General features: G+C 49.5%; 4 protein-coding genes across 7 annotated transcripts in view; 3 read left to right on the top strand and 1 right to left on the bottom strand.

Moving 5' to 3' along the window:
• Positions 1-54: 54 nt before the first annotated feature.
• LOC122388307 (adenylate kinase isoenzyme 6-like) lies at positions 55-5,131 on the top strand. 4 transcript variants are annotated; one of them, XM_043379273.1, is made up of 5 exons: positions 55-193; positions 2,239-2,288; positions 2,935-3,086; positions 3,449-3,594; positions 3,975-5,131. In XM_043379273.1, exons 2-5 carry the CDS (start codon positions 2,249-2,251, stop codon positions 4,168-4,170), a joined length of 534 nt encoding a protein of 177 aa, XP_043235208.1. In that variant the 5' UTR covers positions 55-193; positions 2,239-2,248; the 3' UTR covers positions 4,171-5,131. The 4 variants fall into 4 exon arrangements, with proteins under 4 accessions (XP_043235208.1, XP_043235209.1, XP_043235206.1 ...); XM_043379274.1 differs by having other exon boundaries at positions 108-125; XM_043379271.1 differs by lacking the exon at positions 55-193 and adding an exon at positions 1,571-1,667.
• LOC122388304 (integrin alpha-PS3-like) overlaps positions 5,090-22,858 on the bottom strand; it is a 78,690-nt gene continuing 60,921 nt past the window's right edge. Inside the window, exons 14-19 of the mRNA XM_043379261.1 lie at positions 13,633-13,895; positions 11,219-11,505; positions 7,844-8,123; positions 7,301-7,544; positions 6,671-6,897; positions 5,090-6,441 (exon numbers count right to left, since the gene is read on the bottom strand). Coding sequence (XP_043235196.1) covers positions 6,400-6,441; positions 6,671-6,897; positions 7,301-7,544; positions 7,844-8,123; positions 11,219-11,505; positions 13,633-13,895 — 1,343 coding nt within the window. The 3' untranslated portion in view covers positions 5,090-6,399. The remainder of the gene's footprint in view (positions 6,442-6,670; positions 6,898-7,300; positions 7,545-7,843; positions 8,124-11,218; positions 11,506-13,632; positions 13,896-22,858) is intronic.
• Positions 11,935-12,635, top strand: LOC122388309 (larval cuticle protein 65Ag1-like). Its single transcript, XM_043379277.1, has 2 exons — positions 11,935-11,995; positions 12,151-12,635. The coding sequence occupies exons 1-2, from the start codon at positions 11,987-11,989 to the stop codon at positions 12,502-12,504; spliced, it is 363 nt and encodes a 120-aa protein (XP_043235212.1). The 5' UTR covers positions 11,935-11,986; the 3' UTR covers positions 12,505-12,635.
• On the top strand, positions 16,097-16,800 carry LOC122388308 (larval cuticle protein 65Ag1-like). The gene is made up of 2 exons (XM_043379276.1): positions 16,097-16,156; positions 16,338-16,800. Exons 1-2 carry the CDS (start codon positions 16,148-16,150, stop codon positions 16,689-16,691), a joined length of 363 nt encoding a protein of 120 aa, XP_043235211.1. The 5' UTR covers positions 16,097-16,147; the 3' UTR covers positions 16,692-16,800.

Raw genomic sequence — 22,858 nt, 5'->3', positions numbered from 1 at the left:
GTTAAAGTCCTTTTGTGGAGGAAACCTTCAAGAAATGAATATGGAAGCAAAAGTTCATATACAACGCAAAAGTGACAAACATGCAAATCGCCACAATTGCACGTGGGATGTCCGCGCGGTTATGTGCAAGTTATTTGAATTAAACCTATTTTAGTTCATCAGTCAGCTCATTTTCTTCTGCACTCTGCGACAGGTTTGTGAAATATTTTGTGCTCGATGTTTTTGTATGAATATTCAAAAATATAGCAATCAAATACCTACTTCATCGTCTCGTCTTCATGTCACCGTGGAAAGCAACCCACCATCTGTAGCCATATCAATATGTTGATGTTGCAGTTCAAGATGGAACCGAACCTTACAGTGATCGGTATTTGCAAAGGCACTTAAGTCTGGAAGTCCTGCTCTCATTGAACTCATATGTTCTGTTCTGAACTCTGACTCGACTCAGTGACGAGTCAGGTACACTCGGGGGCAGATTGATGTTCCACCACTCCCTACCCATCGGGCTCCCATGGCTCAGCACTGGCTGCTGCCAGTGGCAGCACTGCCAGCACTGGCGCTGGCAGGCAGTGCTGACCAGTGCTGAGAGCAGGCAAGACTGGCAGCAGCCAGTGCTGAGCCATGGGAGCCCGATAGGTAGGCAGTGGTGGAACATCAATCTGCCCCCGAGTGTACCATGTATACAACTCACTCTAATTTTGCTTTTAAATATTTTCTGACATATGCCTTATGCCTATTGGAACCACAGACAGTAGGTACTTTTCATTGTCATGGGTGCTGTTCAACTTCGGTCACATTTGTTACTATCATGCTGCCAGTCTGCTGGTGTTCAAGGCTGCACCACTAACATTAACAGGAACAACATCAACAGGGAACAGGGAAGAAGACCTGAGGGGTGTTCACGGGCACCGCACACTGCTGCGTGCGGTGTGTGCGGTGTGTGCAGCAGGCGTGGGGGTAGGGGATGGGTAGGCGGTTCTGACGTTACGGCTGCGTGCTGTGGATGGTCCGCTGTGTGCGGTGACAGAAGGCTGACGTAGGGACGCAGTGGGCATAGCTTGGAGGCTGTGTACGGTCTGACAGCACACAGGGCCCGTGAACAGCCCTCAGGTAAGGAGGTGAGTGGTCTTGTCTAGGAAGGCAAAGTTTCAGTGGATCACAGATAAGATGTGGGATGCCTTTGAGACATCTTTGGCTGCATCTTTTACTTAAGTCAGCTTGGGGGTTGAGCATGGTATCTGATGTCTGGCTCACACTTCAGTAAATTTGTATGCTGTCTGCACTCTGTAAGCATCTTAATTGGTAATATTTTTTGCCAGGTAGGCCTTAACATAAACAGCAACGAGCAAATGGAAGCCGACCCTAGATGGTTCCCACTTCCCTTTCGCACCCTGTTGGTCACATCAAATCATGATAGGCTCCAATCTGGAATCTGGATTCTATTTAGGCAGGGGTTGGGATGCATGCTGGCTTGCTGAGGGTGATGCACTGATTGCTATGCCAACTCCTAACTACATACAACTTAACACATGCTTCTATCACTGCACATCTCAAATGACTAATAGCTTGACCAATTTCAGCACAGTGCAGTTTAGGTCCTGTGATAGCAGTAATCATCGTAGCCAGCAACATCTATAATGACTACAATGCAGCCTTAAGATGCTACGGTTGGTGTTTTGTGCCTCACCAGTCAGTGTGAGTGTAATGAATTGTGTTGACTGTGTGGGCTTGAATGGACTGGTGCACTACACTGCTTTGAAAGAGCACATCACGTCTTGTCTCGCGCGATGCTGATTGGTTGGTGGTGGCACAGACTTCAAGTTCAAACATTACAGAGACAGAGTGACAGTAGATTCAGGATTCAGACACTGTATGGATCCTGGCGAATGTGTCGACCTGATCAGATGTGTTTATATCAATATGCGCAGAGCAAATATAGAAAACTGGCGCTGTATTCTACGCAATTCGCATCCATTGACCTATCCAGCTTCTATGCCACGTCGATCTTCTATCAATAAGAAATGATTAATTATTTCGCATATGGCTGTCTTTTGTATATTTGAACCATTCTCTATGGATAAGAAATTACCCTCCCCATTAATGCCGTTTGGCATTTGCCGAGAACGTGTTTTTGTGTTTATTCACCCAACGCTTTTTTAGGATAACGGAGTGCGGACAACGGTGTACCATTGTGTAGCAGGGATTCTTCAATTCACGTATTTCTCTACTATTTTGCAGGTTGTCAAATATGTCGGAAAACCGAACTCTCCCAAACATTCTGGTCACCGGTGAGTTTCTTTGCCTAATTGAAACTGAGCTCAATGGACACATTGCATTATTCGGAAGTTGTTGCTCGGAACGAGGTCCTTGTTATTCTCGGCGGAAATGTCGAAATAGTGGCTGTGCGTGCGTCAATCCGTTATACTATACGTCAATCCGTTATACCACTGGCGGAGTGGTAAATTACTCTCCGCCAGGTTGTTGTCATTTCGTCTGCCGGTTTGCTCGGCGGGGGGTTGACCTTGCGCCCGGTCCCGTCTGGCCGGTAACGTTACGTCACCGCTCGCTCGGGCCGGTCCACTGCGCCGCCGCCAGGGGACGCTGACCCGTAGCAGTGGTCACCGGAGTCACTATGTAGATGTCAGGGAAAGGGCTGATTAGAGCACATCTGGGTGGCATTTCAAAATAGTGAGAGCTGTGATGTTATTGTTGGTTGCAGTTTTGGTTCATGAGTGTAGGTGTTGCGATGTTTTTGCGGTGAATGATTTACTGCTGTTTCTGCTGAATCTTCGCCGATTGCAGTCTATTCTGCTGTAAATCCATTGTCCCTACGCTTTAGTGAAACGGCATCGACCACAGCATGTTGTGTCATTTTCATGTTTCCAGCCGTGTCTACTCGTAAATTCCCTCGTGACGTCCCGCCCACTCTCCCAGGCACACCCGGTGTGGGCAAGTCGACCACGTGCGAACAGCTCTCCGAGGCGACCGGGCTGCGCTGGCTGAACGTTAGCGAGATCGCGCGCGAGACCGACTGTCTGGACGAGTTTGATCCGCAGTACGGCTGTCCCGTGCTCAACGAGGACAAGGTGGGCTCGACGCGGCGGTCGGAAGTACAACGATCCTTGGTGGTGGCTGAGAACTGTTTAGATTTGCTCGTGATTACTACTTCCCTCAAGTAATTAAGACTAAAACGAAATATTGATGCATTAACCTCAAATATTCTGACTTCTTTGATTTGGTCATTTCTGGTCAGGTAGACGTTTGTTAGGCTTTTTACATGTTCTTTCTCGGGTGTTCTAACTTATCACGCATATCCAGTGTCATACGTTCCGATGTTACTTGTGACCGTCACCGGCCTTTACGTCGTTAGAATCACATGCCCGTTTGTTCTTCCCACCGGTGCCCCACCACCCCTGTCCCCTGTGACCGTCTGCTCCTCCGCCGCCAGCTTCTGGACGAGCTGGAGCCGCGCCTGGCCACGGGCGGCAACATTGTCGAGTACCACGGCTGTGACTTCTTCCCGGAGCGGTGGTTTGACATCGTGTTCGTGCTGCGCACCGACAACAAACTGCTCTACGACCGTCTTACTAAACGGTACGGAAGGGAGGGTAGGCGGGGGGGGGGGGCAGAGGGGGTCAGCTGTCAGAGTTTGACGGACACGTCAGTGGTGGTCGGCGCTTATTTGCTGATATGTGAACGGATATCGTCAGGCCCGTGGCTGGTCAGTGTGGCATTGCCGCACACTTCTGTGGGCATGACTCATTGATTTGAATGCGTTTGTAAGTCAAACTATGTTGCACTTTCATAGATAGCGATGAATGACGTATGCTCAGAATTCAATGACTCGAGGATATTAAGCCCTACTTCACGATCTAGACAAAGTATTATGTGATACCGAGTGCTGATCCAACAACTTGTATTCTTCACGCCCTTTAGTGGTAAATTTCCCGCTAACAGCGTGCCTCCTCCGACAGCGGCTACTCGGGCAAGAAGCTGGAGGAGAACGTGCAGTGCGAGATCTTCCAGACTCTGCTGGACGAGGCCCGCGGCGCCTACTCCAACGAAATCGTGCACGAGCTGCCGAGCAACACTCCCGACCAAATGGAGGAGAACGTGGAGCGTATTTGCCAGTGGGTGTCCGCCTGGAAGGTCGACCACGGCGTGGCGTAGCCGCTCGAGCGGCCCTCTGCGCGGTTGTGATGTGTGTGGATGTGTGGTGGGTGAAAGTTGTTGGCTCCTAGATGTGACAGGTATGATGTGCGGGGTCGGTATGTGTGTGACTTTGTTACCGAAGGACCGTTTGTTTTGTGCGACTGACGGGATTGGGGTGTGATGGTGGGTTGGTGGGAGGGCGGACAGGGCCGGGCGGCCGACTATGGACAGGCTGTGCTGCCCCACGACGCTCTGTCCCCGGCCGGCCGGGACAGCGGCGCCGGGGCTAGTTAGCAGAGGTTCTGAGTTCCTCTCCCCGTGGGTCGGCGCAGGTCTGTGGACGCGGACCGTGTCAGAAGCCGACTGTTGGCTATTCGACCGACGACGAGCGCGATGTTTTGCTCAACTAGGAGCTCGGGGGCTGGCTAGTAAAGCAGAATCAACTGAACTGTACCGATCAAACAGTAATTGCGGCGTTCGTGGTGCCATTTCGCTATAGATGTATATTATAAATTTCATCAAATGACAGGTGCGTGGAGGTCTTCCACTTTGGTTTTTATTACAGAAAACCACGCTGATCAGTGTGCAATAATTCTGTTTTACTTCCCAGCCCCTGGTGTGGAAGGTTGACTGCACGTTAGGCACGACCTGTGGGTACATTTATTTAATCTTGAAACGCCGTGACTGCAGGATATTCCCCTGCACCTTTTGAAGTCAGCCTGGTATGAGTCAATAACCGATCATGCAAGGTAAATTTATGAGTTTGGTGCCATCTTGGTCCTTTTTAGGCAATTTGGCAAATGCTGAAATATGCGTCCTGTTACACTGTTGTTGAAAAGCATGATGCATGTCGCTTGGAGTCTTGCACCATTTACCTCCTTTACGCACGGTTTCGAATTACTCGCGGCTAGTTCATTTCAGTTCATGCACAATGAAGTAAATTGTTAGTTTTATATTTTGTAATAAAAGACAAATATAACGCTTTCTTTCCATTTCTGACGGGCGTGCCACTCCAGCGCCGGGTGGAATGACAATAAATATATAAATCACTGCCCGACAGACGAAAAAGAAACCACTCAGACTGCCATAACATTGCATCGCACAGTTACAAACGTACAAAATCACACTCTCTCATCTCATCACATCGCGCCGTTAGAACATGAAGGTCTTCACATCAGCGCGACATTGGTCCGAGGGATTCTTACCCACGTGCTGCACATTTCGACAGGCTCCCCATCGCTGTAAATGACTGGTGAATCGACGCATGATGTTTGCAAAGTTTCAGGTAAATGATAACACCGTAAATCTCAAAGACGCATTCGACGGCATCTAGCACCTCCGAGAGGCACCCGAAAGCTCAAAGAGCACCTCCGTGAGGCACTCTGTAACTCAAAAAGCATCTCCGAGAAGCATTCGGTAATTCAAAGCATCCAGAGGCACTCTCGGTAGCTCGAAAGGCACTCTTGAGGAGCAGTACCTTCACGCGATTCGGTCCCTTCGTTAGCTGACAACCCTACGGCAAGTTCACAGTCAGTTGTCCGTCCCTCCCCGGATCAGTTCCTTCCACCAGGCGCGAGCTGGAATGTGAGAAGCCCGCTCACTCGGCCGCATTCTGCTGCAAACGCGCCCACATCGGCGCAGTTGAGTCCGATCAGGACTGCGGCAGCAACTAAGGCCCCCGAGGCATCCGCCGAGGCAACTCTGTCGAACTCCTCACGTCCCATCACAGGCACCATCCACTCGAGCACAATCACTCCTGGTTGGCTAGTTCAGACTCAGTCCCGTCCGACTCCGGCGACTCGGCGGCGCAAGCAGCCTCGCACTGGGGAGCATCGGGACCTGCCTGCCCTCTGGCGGGGAGCGCCATTGTCAAGGAGCTCGAGGATTCACTGTAGACGGATTGGAGTCGCCTCTCCCGCGCCGTAGTCTCGGATAGACCAGCTCATTCAGTTCCGCACCACCGGTTCACGGTGCACGGTACAAATTACGCAGTCTGTCCGCCCCTGGGCCCTGGATATCGCCGGGCTGCCCCAGCCACTCTCTGAGGGGCGAGCACGGCCGCGCCCAGTCTGTTGAGCTGCCAGCCCGATCCGCCGTCGGACCATTGCCGGGACTAGAAAGCACGGTACTGGCGGCCAGCTGGGTGGTGTGCCACCGCGGAGCTGTGTGACGTCATCACAGGTCGGCTCTGACGTCACCGCTCCGCCGAGATCGCAGTGTGTCGATTGGCGTAGCGGACTGGTGACGTCACTCGGCGCCCTCCGGCCGCCTCCGGTTGAAGAAGCCCAGCTGAAATCAAACAAATAAGTCAACGCCCAACACCAAGACATACAATCTCATCAACAAAAAGTACCATTCATCGTCAGTTTTTTTTTTACAAAGAAGCCCTGAAACTAATTCGAGCACCTCGCTGGCAATAAGTTGTATAAAATCTCATTCTTCCATGATGCCACAGAGCTCCCACGCTGATTCGACCTGGCTGGCTTTGTACAGTCCGTCCGTACGTGATAATACTGACCTTGTACAGTCCGTAAGTGATGGCGGCGAGCAGCAGGAGCGACCCGATCACCGTCACCACGATGATCCACACGGGGAACGGCTGCAGGGACGAGGGCAGCAGCACCGAGTGCACCTGGTACAGGTCGGGCCGGTCGTCCAGCGGCTGCAGACGGTACGGCACGGCGCCCACCTCAGCCAGGCCGATCGTGGAGATCACCAGGCTGTCCCGCTCGCCGACAAATGGTTCTGGGGGTAGGGGAGCGGCGGGTTGGTCAGCATTTAGCACTGGGGAGAGGTCATTGCTGAGAGAAAGGGATCTTCAATGTAGGAATGCCATTACAGGTCTTGAAATCTGGGCAAGTATCATGTCTTTGAGGCGGAGGGAGAAGTTGGGAATGCCAGGTAACTGAAAATGTTCCGCAATTTGACAGCCAATTTTCAATCAATCGGGACTCGACAAATAAAATGATGATATTAACATCATATCATTATCATTCAGATTCAAGATGTAACAATGTACATAGCTATCGGGTGCTCATTGGTAGCATGGTATCTATCAGCATACCAAAGGATAAAACTACAACCAAGCAACCCTGGCTCCCATTGGAATCACTCCTCCCCACACCCCCTCTCCGACCCTCCTTCTCACCGAGATCGTGCAGTTTGACGCGCATCGACAGTGTGACGACCATGCTGGTCTGCTGACGGGGGAAGGCCACGGTCGGACACTGCAGTAGCACACATGACACGCCCGGCTCCGTGCAGTTCATCACCGTCGTGCCGTTAGAGCCGTCGTACGGCAGTTTGACGGCGGACAGCAGCCGGCGCTGCTCGGCACTTAGTTCGTAATTTGGCCGCCAGGTGCGAGGCGCCTCCTCGAAGCTGTCGCCATCCTGGTGAGAAAAAAAAAAATGGATAGGGTTACGCAGGGTGGCTGGAAGGCGACGGGATTGTTTGAAAAGACTCATATAAAGACTGAGAATTGCATGACATTCAAAAAGAACAAGGACGTCAGAAATTTGTACGAACAATCTGGAATTATTTTCAATTGACGGTCCAGGCAAGAATCCTCGAATCTCACAGTTGCATGCATAGTTGTCACTTGTCAGCGCTCTAATACTCAATCATCCTCTAATTACAAACAGCCACCCTCCCACTAACTCTGGCCAGATAAAAGCCGCTAACCACCCACCTTGGCCAGGTAGTAGCCGGTCTGTATGCTGCACGTCAGCCGCCGGTTCTCAATAGTCGCCTCAGGTCGGTACAGGTCCAGGAAGCGGACGTGATCGCCGCTGCGCTTCGTCATGTTGACCGGCACGAGGAAGCTGACGTTGACGGCCTGCACGGGGGAGGGCAGGTAGCGCAGCACCTGGTACCGGTGCGAGACGATCACGTAGTTGGGATCGTTCCGCTCCGACTCGTCCCGGTCGGCCTGTTTGTCGTAGTAGAGACGCGCCTGCTCCAGCGGTTGACTGTGGGGCGAGAGAGACGGGGGTCAGGTCACGGGGACTAGCGGGGCAGCAGGGAGGTCAGGTCACTGGAGTTGAGCAGGAAGGGGCTCAGGTTACAGCGGTGGGTAGTCACGTTGGTCACAAGCCGAGGGATGGGTAAGGGTGTTAAGTTCGCCTGGGAGACAGACGCTTTTCCGTAACCCCGAAACAGACTCAGACTTTTTGGAACCGATTACCCGGTGGGCAAAACAATGAGTGGCGACTGGCGATGATGTACCTCAAGCAGGACCACCTTCACAAGACTTGACTTCGAAGGATTTGGGGCGTCATTAGCTGATATCTAACCCTCTGAGCTTACTAACTAGAGTTGATCAAATGCGGTTTGTTCAGTCTCCGCAAAAAAAAAACGGAGCAAAGTCGAAAAGGAAACGTGGGATGATCCGGCTCCTCCCACCAGCCGAGCATCTCCTGAAGGTATGCTCCGACGCGGATGCAGCAGCTGGGAAGTCCACCGCCTCCACCGCACCCAGCGCGGTTCTCGGCGGATATGATATGGATATGGTATGGCCGCTATCTCTCGCCATTAGCCTATAGCACGCAGGCGCCAGGCCGGGCTTAGCGTGGGTGGGGTGCCCTCGATCAGGTATGAATGCTGGGTCCTGCCGCACCACGTGGGAACAGCATCACCGACAGGCTAACACGCGTTAGCTCACCGCACCGAGGCGGCTCGGTGGGCCACTTTTGCACGCGCTGGCTGCCACTCCCGCTGTCCGTCTGGCAGGTAAAATGTTCAAATGCTGCCGTTTGAGACTCCCACTAGCCGGGCGAAGAGCTGCGTGCTTACGGTTGGCGGCTCACGGCTGGTGCGTACGGTTTACCACGTTTTCAAGAGTCGTCTGCCGTCATCATTATCCAGCAAACAAAAACGGCTGATAGTTTCATTCGAAACTATCTGCGGTTAACGCGATCCTAGTCGGCCTTCGGGCCGACCCCGGTAGTCATCTGTCCTTCTCTCGAACGGTGTGCCATTTAGGCTTCTTGCTCTTCCACCATCGAACCAAAACTGGACAAGTTTATCTCGCCGCAATTCAAGTGACCTTTTAAACGATATAAGATAGGATTCCCCAAGAACCCTCGAGATACCAGAGTGTAACGAAGGTTCAAGGTTTCACTACAGTTCGAAATGGCTGCCACTTTCATCGAAAGCGAAACTAGCTTATACCCTAATTAGCTAGCTAATATTGACACTAGCTAGCTATGCAAAGCCCTTCAATACATCAATTCAAACAAAACCTTTTTGAATAGTACCAATGCCGGTCTTAGCATGGATTGGTCATCAGTTTATATATCAAAGGACTTCAGTACGTATGTACATAACTACATCGGCTACATTACTAGCGACATCATATGATGCGGTATATTGAGAGCTTGTTCCGAGATGGTTTGGCTGAATGCACAGCTAAGAATGACATGCAGGTATTCATGCGGTTAAGCCAGCTAACGGCATGGCCCTGCATGTGAAGATCTTGGGCACTTAAGCCGAATTTAGGCAATTTTTCTCAGAACTTAACACGCGCGTGTCAGCTCGCTCAACGCGCATAGCGGGCAGATATACCGGCAGTTAGACGAAGATCCGGCTCAGCATGCTGCAGTAGCCTTGGCAACACGAATACATGTACTTTTGAATTATATAAAACCATCACTCTTACCGTTTTCGTGAACGGTTATCAACAGCCTGTTCAATCCTAGGCGTCGTTTATGAACGGTGAGCAGGAATTTTTTATAAAAAGGGAAGAAGATTGTGTCACAGATATTCAATCAAATGAACGGTGCGAGTCTGTTTGACGAAGATAAGTATGACACTTAGCTCTTTGGCCATTTCGGGAGATGATATGATCATCTCACGCATAATCATTCCCCAACCGTGACACTGAGAACTGTTCAAACAGACGTCACATGTAGGTACAACGAAAGTAAAACTGGCAGTTTAACTCTGCGTAAAGCCACTCAGTAAGAGCGGCTTATCGTGCGACGAGACGTGATTGTCCAGTCCGACAGCTGACAAATGCACAAAATCTGATAACGGCATCAGATCGGCGGTCTTCGGGCACTTTATGCAAACCCAGGATCGAGTGAGACTCATCCCGTCAATATAGGTTGGAGCGGGACTAAAAACTGTCCAACTGCGGTCATTCATTTTCAGAAATCGGCCCATAGTCCCGAGAGATGTTCACCAATTGACCCTAATCTTCGTCGGAATAGATTACGATAATGCAATAAACTTCAACTCCCAGCAAATTTGGGAAGCCCACAACATGTTCTTTTTGCAGTAGCTGCAGTAGCAAAATGGTCGCATAAATTGTGGTTGGTTGATAGACATATATGAAACAGTGAACGTAAAAGTAACTACCTTTATGTTGCCCTCAATTAGCTGTGGTGTAACTCGATTTTTCTCAGGGTGTTGCTTTTGCAGATGCTGCATTGTCTCTAAAAAAGACAGCTTCTCAAACTAGGTCATTTGCAGCCAGGTTTTAGGCGTATTTTGCTTAACGTTCGTCTGCAGCAGTCATCACTGATGTGGTCAGATCTCATCAAAGTATTTTCTGTCTGTTTAATGATCACCAGAGTCCACACACAAATCACCTCCGCCACCTCGGTAGTGCTGTTTGTTTATACCTACCGTAAGGTGGGGCTATTTGAGACAGTGGGGCTATTTGAGACAGTATTTAAAATTGTTATAAAATAAAAAAAAAAACATTTGAAATTTATGCTTAATTTTTGCTCAGGCGATTTACTGCTCGATTCCAAACCTTCCTGAGCAAAAATATCACATAAAAATCAAACGCTCTTCATTTTATAGCGATTTTAAATACTGTCTCAAATAGCCTCACTTTACGGTACCCTACCTGTGGCAACATCCCTCTCCTCGACGTTTCCCCCTCAACCTCCTTCAAAATCCCACCTCATACCGATCACCCGCCACCTCGCAAATTCCTCCTACTAAACCCCCAGCATGCCCCATTTCGTAGCAGCCGCCCTATTACTCAGAAAACCCCGTCCGACACCCAGCCTCCTCCCCTCCCGGAGCAGCGCCCGCCTCTCCCTACCCAACTCACCCAATGACGGCGATGTCGGCCTCTGTCCTCAGTCCCAGTGTAAAGTTGCGCACGTTATCCGCCGGCGCCACCTCCTCTCCTGCCGAGGTAACATTCAGGCCGATGGTGAGACTCTCTGTACCGGGTACCAGCTCCTGGACGTCGAGCGCCAGCCTCAGCCGGCCCTCGGCGCCGGCCGGGAACGGGTGCGGTCGAATGTGACACGTGAGGACCACGCGGCCGGACCTCTCCCGTTCGGTGCAGAGCTGTGGCACGCGCACCAGACGGACCGGCGGCGGCAGCTCCACCTGGAGACGCAGAGGGGGGGGGGGGGGTAGTTACAGAGGGATGAGGGAGGTAGTATTGTTTACAACGGCCTTAACCCATTTTCACTTTCTTTGACATATGGAAATAAGATGCATCTAAAGCGGTCACTGATTTACTGTAAGCTCAAAATCGGATGTTGTAGGTTTCCCTCATCGCGTGCAAGCATTTTTAAGAGAAGCTTTGGCTAAACATTCGCCCTAACGCAAGGGGTGGTCGCATTACCCTCCCTCACATAAATCAGAGAATGACAGAATTGGCAGTGCAGGTTAAGCTTTAGATGAGTGCAACTAAGAACCGGTTCATACAGATGATGACGTCATCACATAGACACTTTCAATGATCCGTTGGTAGCGTTAGCCGTATCGCCGTCAAGGTATAAAACCGGCCTCGGAGACGGGATCATCACTCGGCCCGCTCAGCCCGACCGTCTCACATCTCACACCAGCCAACCACTCAGCCATCATGAAGACGGTAAGTTCGTAGCACGAGGAATGTTAAGGATGCTAAGGAGCTATTGAAATCGAGAACATTTCGCGAAAATACCAACTTTATTAGGCCATTGGTAGTTTATCGTTATATGCCAACCACGAGTCCTTCTTGGTTCCAACAACACGTCCTCGTTTCAGATTGTGTTCGCCGCCCTCTTGGCCGTGGCTGTGGCCATTCCCCAGCAGGGTGCCCGCATCATCAGCCAGAGGTTCGACATGGACCAGCAGGGCAACTACGAGTACGGCTACCAGCAGGACGACGGCACGGCCGCCGAACAGGTGGGCCGCGTGCAGCGGGGCCCCGAGCCGGAGACGGGCTCGCTCACCCAGCAGGGCAGCTACACCTACGTCGGCGACGACGGCGTCACCTACACGGTGTCGTACATCGCCGACCAGGGTGGCTTCCAGCCGCAGGCGTCCCACCTGCCCGTGGCGCCGGCTCAGCTCCCCGAGTACGACCAGCTCAGGCAGCAGTACCCCCAGCTCTTCTAAACCACCGAACAGTTACGCATATGTGCCACGAAGGAAGTGATCGATAAAACTGTGATTGGCATTGTTTGAGTTTTGTACGAGTCTCGTAAATGTCTTAATCGTATAAATAAATATCTCCATATGACATGAGAGCTGGCGTCTCTGGAATTTGAATGAAATAACCCCGCGACATCCAGCCATATTATTTATTCCCATGCCTCTTCACGACGCGAAATACCCTCCGAGCGCCACTTACATCAGCTGAAGTATTCACTGGGAGGCGGACAACTATCAAGGCTATATGTAATCCAGGCTAAGCGGTCAACAACCCAACCACAACTAACTAGACGGACACCCTAGCGGTCAGGGCTGGTCGGAGCGGGAGGACCGGCTACAGCTATCGAAGAGAACAATGTTCGGCTAGTCCTCGTTAGGACTGGTGAGCATCCATACACCCTGCATCCGCCAGTCTCCGGTACTGGTTAGTATTTTTCTCGTAGGTACTCCGGTCAGCTCACCGTACCAAAGAACGTCCCATCCCGACAGTTCAAAGTACCGGATCGAGAGCGCCGGCCGGCTCTCGATTTCGATTCGTAACAAAGTCGTAGGTATTTACGGCTGGGTAGCTAATGAGTAAATGAGATCAGACTTTCTGGTAGTTTGCGGTTGTTCCGTTAATCAGTACCACTACTACTGCTAAGTAAAGATGACAGGTATGCCATCTATCCAGAGTGGGGATCTGATCCCTGGAGCACACTGAGGCTGGGAAATTCCGAACTTCCGGCCGCACTTTGCGGTTGCCTGACGCACCTGTCATACAATTGCTGCGTACTGGTCAGGCTACCCATCATCTGTTGCGAGCGGGAATGTCCTCTTAACACACCTAGCAGACATTGACCCGTGACAGCTCACCGGCGTGACACGTAGACTCTGCGGAAACTATGAGGGGGAGCTCGCATACATTTGGTTTCGCTGGCCGAGGGGGCCATCGGCGGTCACCACAAATGCCTCGGGCTGACTTGAGAGATACGCTTCCTGGATTAACCTGAGTAGCACATTGTGTTCGTACTAACTTGTGACTTGTAACTCTGAGACGCACTGTTCCCATAGTGCCATGACTGAACTGAGCGCTACGTCACCCGGACTCACCTGAACCTGCGGCAGCGATGCCGGCTCGCCGGCGTTCGTCACGTTCACATCCAGGTTCAGGGTGTTGGACTCGCCGATGACGAAGGTGGAGCCACTGACGCCGGCGATGGCGGCCGTTACGCTCAGGTCCGACTGGCAGACGGCCGCGCAGCCGATGGAGAAGGGCACGCTGAGTGTGACCTGGGTCTGACCGGGCTCGCGGCGGTTCACCACCGGACAGTCGGCGCAGAATTCAGACAGGTCGCCAGACACCAGCGGTGAGGCTGTAAAAAGAGGGGAACATAGTGAGCAGCGGCGTACAGAGAGCGGGGAGAGGTCAGACTGGTCACCAGACACCAGCGGAGAGGCTGTAAATGGAGGGCATTACGGTGAGGGTAGGCACATAAGCAGCTGAGAGAAGTCCGACAGGACGCCACTCGCCAGACACCAGCAGCGAGGCTGTTAAGGGTAGACGAGTATTATGAGAGGCGGCGCACAGACAACGAGAGAGACAGGTCGCCACGGTCAGGCACCAACGTCGAGGCTGCGAAGAGAGAGAGAAATATTGAAAAAGGCGACGCACGAACAGCAAGATGAGGGGCGGACAGCGGGGGCGGTACACTGACTTCCTTACGGAGACCAGACAGCGAAAGTCGCCAAGGCACGGTTAGACACCCTCATATATGTGCTTGCCTCAAAAGAAGCTGAGTGCCAATAAGAATTAGAAAAACAAGACTGAAAATATTATATGGGCACAGTTTCTTCATTGAAGACCACCACCTAGGTTTGAATCAAAATTGCATATCGGAATTCGGATCAGACCTCTAGTCCCCTCACGCTATTAATTAGGCTGCGCCTAAAATAATAGACTGCGATGGATTGTGGTTTTGTCAATGATATTGCACGCAAGGGCTGAGTCCACGTTACGAAAGTGATTAGATACGGTGCATTTTATGAAGACCGGTCGGTTACACATTTCAAGGCATAATCGCCACATAAAAAAGTTTAATCTCTGATACATTGAAACTCAAGCCCATGTCAAAACAACCAAATCAGTAATTACAGAAATCCAAGAAAATCGCCGCATGTTTGGGCAATAGCATTGTTCGATGCATGAAAATGTGGTCTCATGACATAGTGGCTACGTGAGCAGCAGGACAGTCAGAGGACCCTTAAAAGTCGTGCACTTGAGAAATTCAATCAATAGGATGCCATCTTTTATCGTAGCATTGTAGCACTAACTAGCTGTTAGAAACCGAAAGAGAAAAACTCGTCGATATGTTCATAATTTAGGTATAAAAGAGGAAACGAAAAAATGCAGCAGTCTGAACTTCTATGTCCTGAATTCCCGTGTTCTACGATAAAAATTAAATAACTTAGACATCAGAGTTACAGTTCACGGCGTTTTTGTGCATGAAGTCAGATGAAAAGGTTGAAACGCTTTTATGGATGCACTGTTACAACTTACAGTGATCTCAAGTGGCGCATTAGCCTAGGTAAGTACATCAGGCAAGGGATTTTACCGCCTTGTGGTAAAAGCACTAAGCAGTAGTTGTTGCTATATGTCAGGAATGCTGTTACGTGGCAAACCTCGTGAAACGTTACATTTTGGTAGCCTGACCCAAGGTAACTAGCAGCTACCTACGAAAGGACCAACCTTGTGCAATGTGCAATTTAGACGTCTCCTAGGTTCAGCAATCGCCAAAACTTATCGTCGATTTATGGCACATCTTATGTCCTTTATTTGATGTCGTGGGATTTACATCGCTGATCGCATGAATTTTCTTGGATATACGGCCTTGCCGTAGTTCCGACATAACGAAGCTGGATTAACATTATCAATCAAACACTAACGGAACGAAGGGCTTAACGTCATCTCTGTCAAAATTTATCCAACATCGAACAACTCATCTAATAGCATTGGTGGTGAATAGTTTCAACTTCCAGTCGGGGCCCCAAGCAAAATGCGCATATTATCTTGTCTCCATAATTCTCTCAGCATCCATCTCAGGTAATATTAATCTCATCCAATCCACAGTAGGGGCATCAGTCTTCCCTCGACACCGACCGGTAGCGCGCTGACACCGGTATTTCCAATACCAGTCATAACGAAGGTGATCCGGCGGCGTGTCACCGGTCTTTGTCACCATATTCCATAAAGAATCCACGCCTCGCCAGTCCCACGAACGCAGCTCCACTGGTGTTCCTCCCAGTCGTCCACCTGCAAGCTACCTTCTGCACAGTATGGACGCCCACGCGTGCCCACCGTTATCTCAAGATCGGCAACCGTCAGGGAAAAACTCGACCGCACTGATACGAGCTTCCAGGGCTTCGTGCGCATTACGAAACGGATCTTTAATGCCACGCCTGGTCTAAGATGCTCTCTCGCTCCACGTCAGCATCCGATCTGCCGGCGCGGGGCGGTGCGGCGCCCTCTGCCCGTGTCAGGTATAAAACCGGCCTCGGGGACGGGATCATCACTCGGCCCGCTCAGCCCGACCGTCTCACATCTCGCACACAGACCAACTCAGCAGACATGAAGACGGTAAGTAAAACCGAGATATCTGAGATAGCTGCAGGACTATTCAAGGATGTGGAGAAGTGAGAGGGCTATAAGAAGTGAAGAAACTTAGCGAAAAATTAATTATTATTGTAGAAAATCATTTCATGACAACTTCGGGCCCTAATGTGTTCATCAAATCATTGACGGCGCGTCCTCGTTTCAGATCGTGTTTGCCGCCCTCTTGGCCGTGGCTGTGGCCATTCCCCAGCAGGGTGCCCGCATCATCAGCCAGAGGTTCGACATGGACCAGCAGGGCAACTACGAGTACGGCTACCAGCAGGACGACGGCACGGCCGCCGAACAGGTGGGCCGCGTGCAGCGGGGCCCCGAGCCAGAGACGGGCTCCCTCACCCAGCAGGGCAGCTACACCTACGTCGGCGACGACGGCGTCACCTACACGGTGGCGTACATCGCCGACCAGGGTGGCTTCCAGCCGCAGGCGTCCCACCTGCCCGTGGCGCCGGCTCAGCTCCCCGAGTACGACCAGCTCAGGCAGCAGTACCCCCAGCTCTTCTAAACTGTGGACAACTGTGTTCAATGCTTTCAACGAATGCCATGCATGACTTACTGTGATCTGAACTACCGTGCCAAGACCGTTTTACATAATACATGTAAGTAAACACGATCACGTGCTGTCTGTTGGAGCTGTGTGCTGCGGGGAAGCATATGGAAACGGGGCACTAAATGCATGAGCATATCGCGCGTTTAAAGCATTATCGCTGTCACACGGCGTCAATCGTGTGTACGATTTGTGATATGAATGCGGTGTGATCTTAAAAACAAAACGCCAATGCCGTTTCACTTTAAACTTACAAACGAGAAAGAGCGTTTGTCACCTTCCATCCAACACCACGAGTATAAACAAAACTGCGGGAGCACTTCAAACTTTTGCTTTCTTATATCTAGAGCAGTACCTATGTCGGAATCACAAGGTCGGCGTAAAATCTTAGCTGTTTCTCGGGAGGGACCCTTTCCCCCAAAAAAATATCGAAGAAGTATTTAGTCTAGGATTAAATTACGTTAAGTAATTACTTCATAATTTTGCAAAAGATTGCAAAATAAATCAAATAAATGCAAATACGAGATGCACTTCATGAAATTACATTCGGAACGGACGAAATCGACACAGATAAAAGCATCGATGATTAGATAAAAGAACCGGGAACGGATATTCGAGGCAGCGGTTGACCTTTTATAATTACTTTCATCCATCAAGACACACACTCATAAACCGAATGCAAGGACCTGGACATCTCGCGAGTCGCTACGTTGGCAAACGTCGGCAAAACTTGTTGTCGAAGCGATAACGATTGCTAACGCTATCTTGTTAAAGAACTTAACAGATTTACCGAAAAAAAGACGATTATGAGAATATTTTACCGCTATCGAGCTATTGAAAGGAAAATAAAGCGCGTTCATGGATGAGATACAAGTGTTATCTCATCCATGGCGCGTTTGATATTTAGGGTTCAATGCAAAAATTCCAGGCAAGGTCTCTGGTCCTGTATCGCATTTGACGTAACTTAAATCCCATTAAATATTCGAAATTGCATTGCAGCAAACCATGCTGTTCTCCGCTTTCTTCGGTTCACCTATTTGACCAGAGATATTTAATGGATCATAGGCTTCATTTTATCAACCTATAAAAATGATTCACCCTCAAAACAAACACATCATTAAAAAGTCGAAACTTCAATACCTAACTACCAGCAAAATTGACGCAGGGCAGGTGTCCATCGATATCTTGCCCGTCCGTCCGCCGAAACTAGACAACTTTCAGACCCACAATCTACACCTCCTTCTGCAGTGTCAGACGCGACGTGAAGCGGCAACTCCAACTCGGTCTGCGCCAGGCCATGTTCCTATTTACTGTGTGTGTTAGTGTTTTGTGCCCGTATATTGGTCTGAGTGACTTACACATATTGGCATAAAGTATAAACAACAAAGCAGTCGCCTAGGCATTAGGGCAGACGGGTCTAGCTTCACGGCATTTTATTTTTCCGCGAGAGCAAATTATACCTACTTAAATATTTCCTTCTTTTTCTGTCTGACCCTAAGGGCTTGTGTATCTTGCTTGATATGGCTACTGACAGAAAAACAAAGCAACTACATACGTTATTGCCTGAATTATATGTCCTCTAAACTGCTCGTACATGCATGGTCGACTGTTATATTTAAAGTAAGCTATTATTAGGATGTGGAAACACATTCTAAGACTAAAAAAGCTGTTTCGCCAGTCACAGGCTTGCTCAATGAAGGACCTCAGTTGAGATGATAATGCGATCCTACTGGTTTGCAGTACGACTAACTAGTTCATCCTGTTAACTCTGCAGCTTTATAAAACGTCTCGCCACCGAGCCGGGTCCCCAGTCTTCACCATAAGTGCCATACGGCCAGCATCACTACTATACAGGACAGCATGACACCGGTAAGTTACAATCGAGCGTGGCCGTAACCGCATACCTCATAAGCAAAACGATTTGTTGATGGAGCGAATTGCCAACACAGAAGAGGTTCGGAATAATTAGGAAGTCGAGATATCAGTTGCAATTGAACTAAAGTGCATCCGGCTGTGTTCCAGGCGGTGTTCCTGGCTGTTTTGAGCGTGGCTTCGACTTCAGCCACCGCTCAATTCACCCAGGACAACGTGGCCGCCTCAGTGCCGGCGATTCGCATACTGAGCCAGAAGTTTCAGATGGACCAAAGAGGCAACTACCTGTACGCCTACAAACAGAGCAACGGCCAGATTATGAGGGAGGTCGGCAGGGTGCAGAGAGGCCCTCAGAAGGCCACAGGCTCGCTCACCCAGCAGGGCGAGTTCCAGTTTGTCGGGGACGACGGACAAACCTACCAGCTATCCTACACGGCCGACGAGGGCGGCTTCCAGCCGCAGGCGTCCCACCTGCCCGTGGCGCCGGCTCAGATTCCAGAGTATGATCTGCTGAGGCAGCAGCACCCCGAGCTCTTCTGGGCCGAACGGTTGTGAACAGAGGAGGATTATCAAAGGTCGGTGTTGTGAACCGTGTGATGGTGAATGGTGTTGTTGTTTTTTGTTTGAGTATTAGTTGAATGTTGTTCTTTTGTTTTAGCCGCTGTTTTGAGCAGGAGCGAATTTTCGTTTGTCCTATGCATTTCGAAGGAATCATAAATCCAATGCAAAGGAAAAACACTCATTTAAGGTAAACATCCATGGTCACGCTAAAATAACAAAGACGCTGCCAAATGAAGATGCATGGCTATCCTGTAGTTATACCATGGGGCCGAAAAAAAAATGGGCAACACCATGCAAGAAATGTGAGCTTGCGAAGAAAAAAGGTGAAACGTATCAGCGAGAACACGCAGAACACCAAGAATCTCGCTGCCACTTGAATACTGGTGAATTTGCGCCGACGTTTTTATAGGTTTAAACGAGGTTATCAAGGGCTAATATCATACTTAAAGTTTTCGTAACAGTTGCCTCGCTTCGATTATTTCTCAATGACCTATAGATGATAGGTGCGATATCATCATACCGCTATAAGCGCCCGTATAGTGTCCGCGTGTCTATAAAAAGGTGCGTATGACAGCGCCTGTCGGGTCACGTGGTGACGGGCGTGAGACAATACATCTCTCGCTAGTATTCTATGACCGTGATCTCTCGCGGGGACATTTCTGCACAGATCAGACATTTCTGCAGCGCAATGCCGTCAGGGCACCGGCACAGACCGTTCAGGGTCAGTCCGGACGACGCCTGGACCTCTGCCGAGAACTGGATCTCACTCCTGGCAGCCGGCCGGCCGGCGAGAGATGGCCTCACCCGTCCGCGCAGTTTTATCCGACTAACCCGGCCAGGCACGCGTTGATCACGTGTCTGCTGAATACATGTATATTTTACATACTACAGAGCGTGACACTACTGGCCTGACCATTTATGAATGGAAGCTGTTAGCTAATACAATGGCCGGGACATTATCGCACGGAAGCACGGGGGGCCACGACGCCACGTAACATGTGCACTGAAGGACTTAACCTTGCACTCGGCACACGCTGAACGTCCGCTGAACAAAGTCGCTGACATTGAGGCGGTAACCCCCGGAGCGCTGTCCTGATGGCCATGGATGAAGATCGCGACTCGTCCGAGCGTCTCAGCTGAGCTCCGACGGTCCGGACAGTAAGCCACTAACGCCGCGTACAGTCTGTACAAAAATGCCGCGCAAAGTGACGGTGGATCTATCCTACATCTATCCTGGATCCATCAAGCCTGACCGAGGAAGGGCCTGCTATAATTTGAAAGTCACCGAACCAATTGACCTGGGGAATGGACGAGGATGTCAATTGCTTCAGTGACTCAGATTAAGCAGTCCTTCCACGGTCGGGCTTGATGGATCCCCTGCACTGTTGCGCGGTACTTCTAAGACTGACTGTATGTACGTACATTGTACATAGGTACATCTCAAGGTGGAAACCGTGGGCTTAATTTTAGCCCGATGGGTGCACACGCAGCTGCTCGTCTCAGAAAACCGGGAAGCTAAACCAGCTAAACCTAACCGCTTTTTTCGGATGTCATTTTAGGAGGAATCTTTGGATGGCAGCCGAAACAAAAGACAGGCTTCCTTGAAGTTTTGAAAAGATCGTTAAAACTCGCGCCGCGACGCAATGCGTTTGATCTCTAATCACCGTTGTACGTACGAGTAACCACGCTTCCCAGATTAATCCGCGACGTCGCGGTGTTCCTATCAAAATATCTCGAGGTAGATGAGGGTATGGAGTTTTCAGACCCCATACTAAACTTTGTTCCCGTGTCAAGTGGCGACAAACGGTAAACGACTGGTCATGGTAGTTCAAGTCAAGGGTACAATCTCCGAAGGTCATCGAAGACGACATTCCTCACTTATGACACTTTTTTGACAAACTGGTCTAAAGGTAGGCAATAAACTAAAGAAGTTGAATAAATAAATGTTTTATAATGGCCGTTTTCACGACGGAACTTTCGCAGAGGAACTTATTTGATACCTAAAAAGTACCTACCCTTAGAGGCCTTAACATCCCTCAAACTGAAATATTTTATGTTCAAAATAATTTTAGAAGTTTAAATCCGGGCATTTTTTGCCCTCAAATCACTTATTTATTTACAAACACAGCAATTTTTAGTTCTAGTAGCCCACCTTTCGACTATGAGGTATTAAATCAGCGTGGCAACTTGCTCCCTCTTTGCTCCCTCGGGTATCTAATTCCGGAATTCTTAAAAACAAGGAAAGTATATATCGAGTTCTCTTTTATACCCATTCAGTTATGTTTTAATGGTGATTAAAATATGACAAATTTTTTAATTACATTTCATATAAGAAAACACGTAAAACAATGAAACAAAAATAACTACGGCAGATAATTACCTTCAGGTATCTAATTCCGACCAATCAGCACCTCAGTAGGATATGACGTCATACAAGAATGGTGGTGATGGCCGTTTGCAGTCCCGGCCGGTAGGTCACGTGACCGCCGGGCGCCTCGGGTCACGCGGCGGTCGGGAGTCGGACGCGGGGCGTGGTCGCGGGCGGACGCGCGGGGCATCATGCTTTGCTTTGCTTGCTTTGTCAACTTCATATAACTTACTATCGCATTCGTGTGAAAGCCAAACACTGCTCAGTGCCCTTAGAAATTGAGTTTTGGAAAGCTCAAGTCCCTATAGCTCCTCAGGTCGGCAACAGTTGAAGCCTCATCTGAACCCATGTGAAAAAACGAGGGTAAGGAACCTTGTGTTGCTTTTTCTTTTACCGTCATAATTATCTCAAACCATCACAATTTTGAGTTGCCACATTGTCTGCTTCACTACATTCGTGTAAAACTTGGGTGAAGGCTGGTGGCTCAAAGAAAGGTGAAGATATTTCTTTAAGTGCCTAATCCGTGAAATTGAAATCCCGGCTTTACAAATCTACACTTTTCATTTTCTCCACGATACATTTTTTAAAATTGTTTAAATTTTATCTACATTTGTTAAAATCGAGGCTTTGGGTTTGTGTAAACTAGATCATAAAGTTTACTATAGTTTTGTGTAACCTGATGGCTGAAGAAAATAGTAATTTTGCTAAAATGATGTGCGGAAATTTGTTGCTTTCCAAATCAAATTACTCATACCTATATTTCATTCAAAATTAGGAGGCATTATTACTGTTTTTCTTGTAACATGAACTGAGTTTGGGTACGGTGCTCCGGAAACGTTGTGGAACTTTAAGCTAGCTAGAGCAGTTTCCATAAAAATTGTTTAGATAGTTGACATGGCTTGTTGACAACTCTTGCTGTTTCTAAAAAAGTGAAAAAAATATTTTCCTGCATTAAGCACACAAGGCATGTTATTCTCATAAGCTATCGAATGTGTGTGTGTTTTTTTTAAGCTGTTTTTTAAGCTTTTAAGCTGTATTACTTCACTTTAGAACATATTGCCCAGAATGCGTCACTGATCATGAGCTGGTATATCATACCATATGTAGCAAATACATAAATGAGAATAGTGTGTCATGAATTTTTGTGCATGCTTCTGGATCATCTGTAATTACATCAAAGGCTCGGCTCAAGAGTGTCCTGCCGACCAGCTTATGCCAAACCCTTTCTGTCCGCAGAACGTCGCCTGCGACTCCCGCACGCCGTTTGCCCCGGCCGTCCGTACTGGTCTTCGCGCTGCGAGCCGCGCTGGAGTTCGCGGCGGCG

This window comes from Amphibalanus amphitrite, unplaced genomic scaffold, assembly GCF_019059575.1.
Source record: "Amphibalanus amphitrite isolate SeventyFive unplaced genomic scaffold, NRLGWU_Aamphi_draft 000317F_arrow, whole genome shotgun sequence".
In the NCBI taxonomy this organism is placed as follows: Eukaryota; Metazoa; Arthropoda; class Thecostraca; order Balanomorpha; family Balanidae; genus Amphibalanus; species Amphibalanus amphitrite.
This window is presented reverse-complemented; position numbering and strand designations above follow the sequence as displayed.

Coding starts and splice junctions, on each gene's coding strand:
- LOC122388307 (XM_043379271.1), top strand. Junction 2,289..2,934: donor CCCAAACATTCTGGTCACCG/GTGAGTTTCTTT, acceptor CCACTCTCCCAG/GCACACCCGGTGTGGGCAAG. Junction 3,087..3,448: donor CCGTGCTCAACGAGGACAAG/GTGGGCTCGACG, acceptor CTCCGCCGCCAG/CTTCTGGACGAGCTGGAGCC.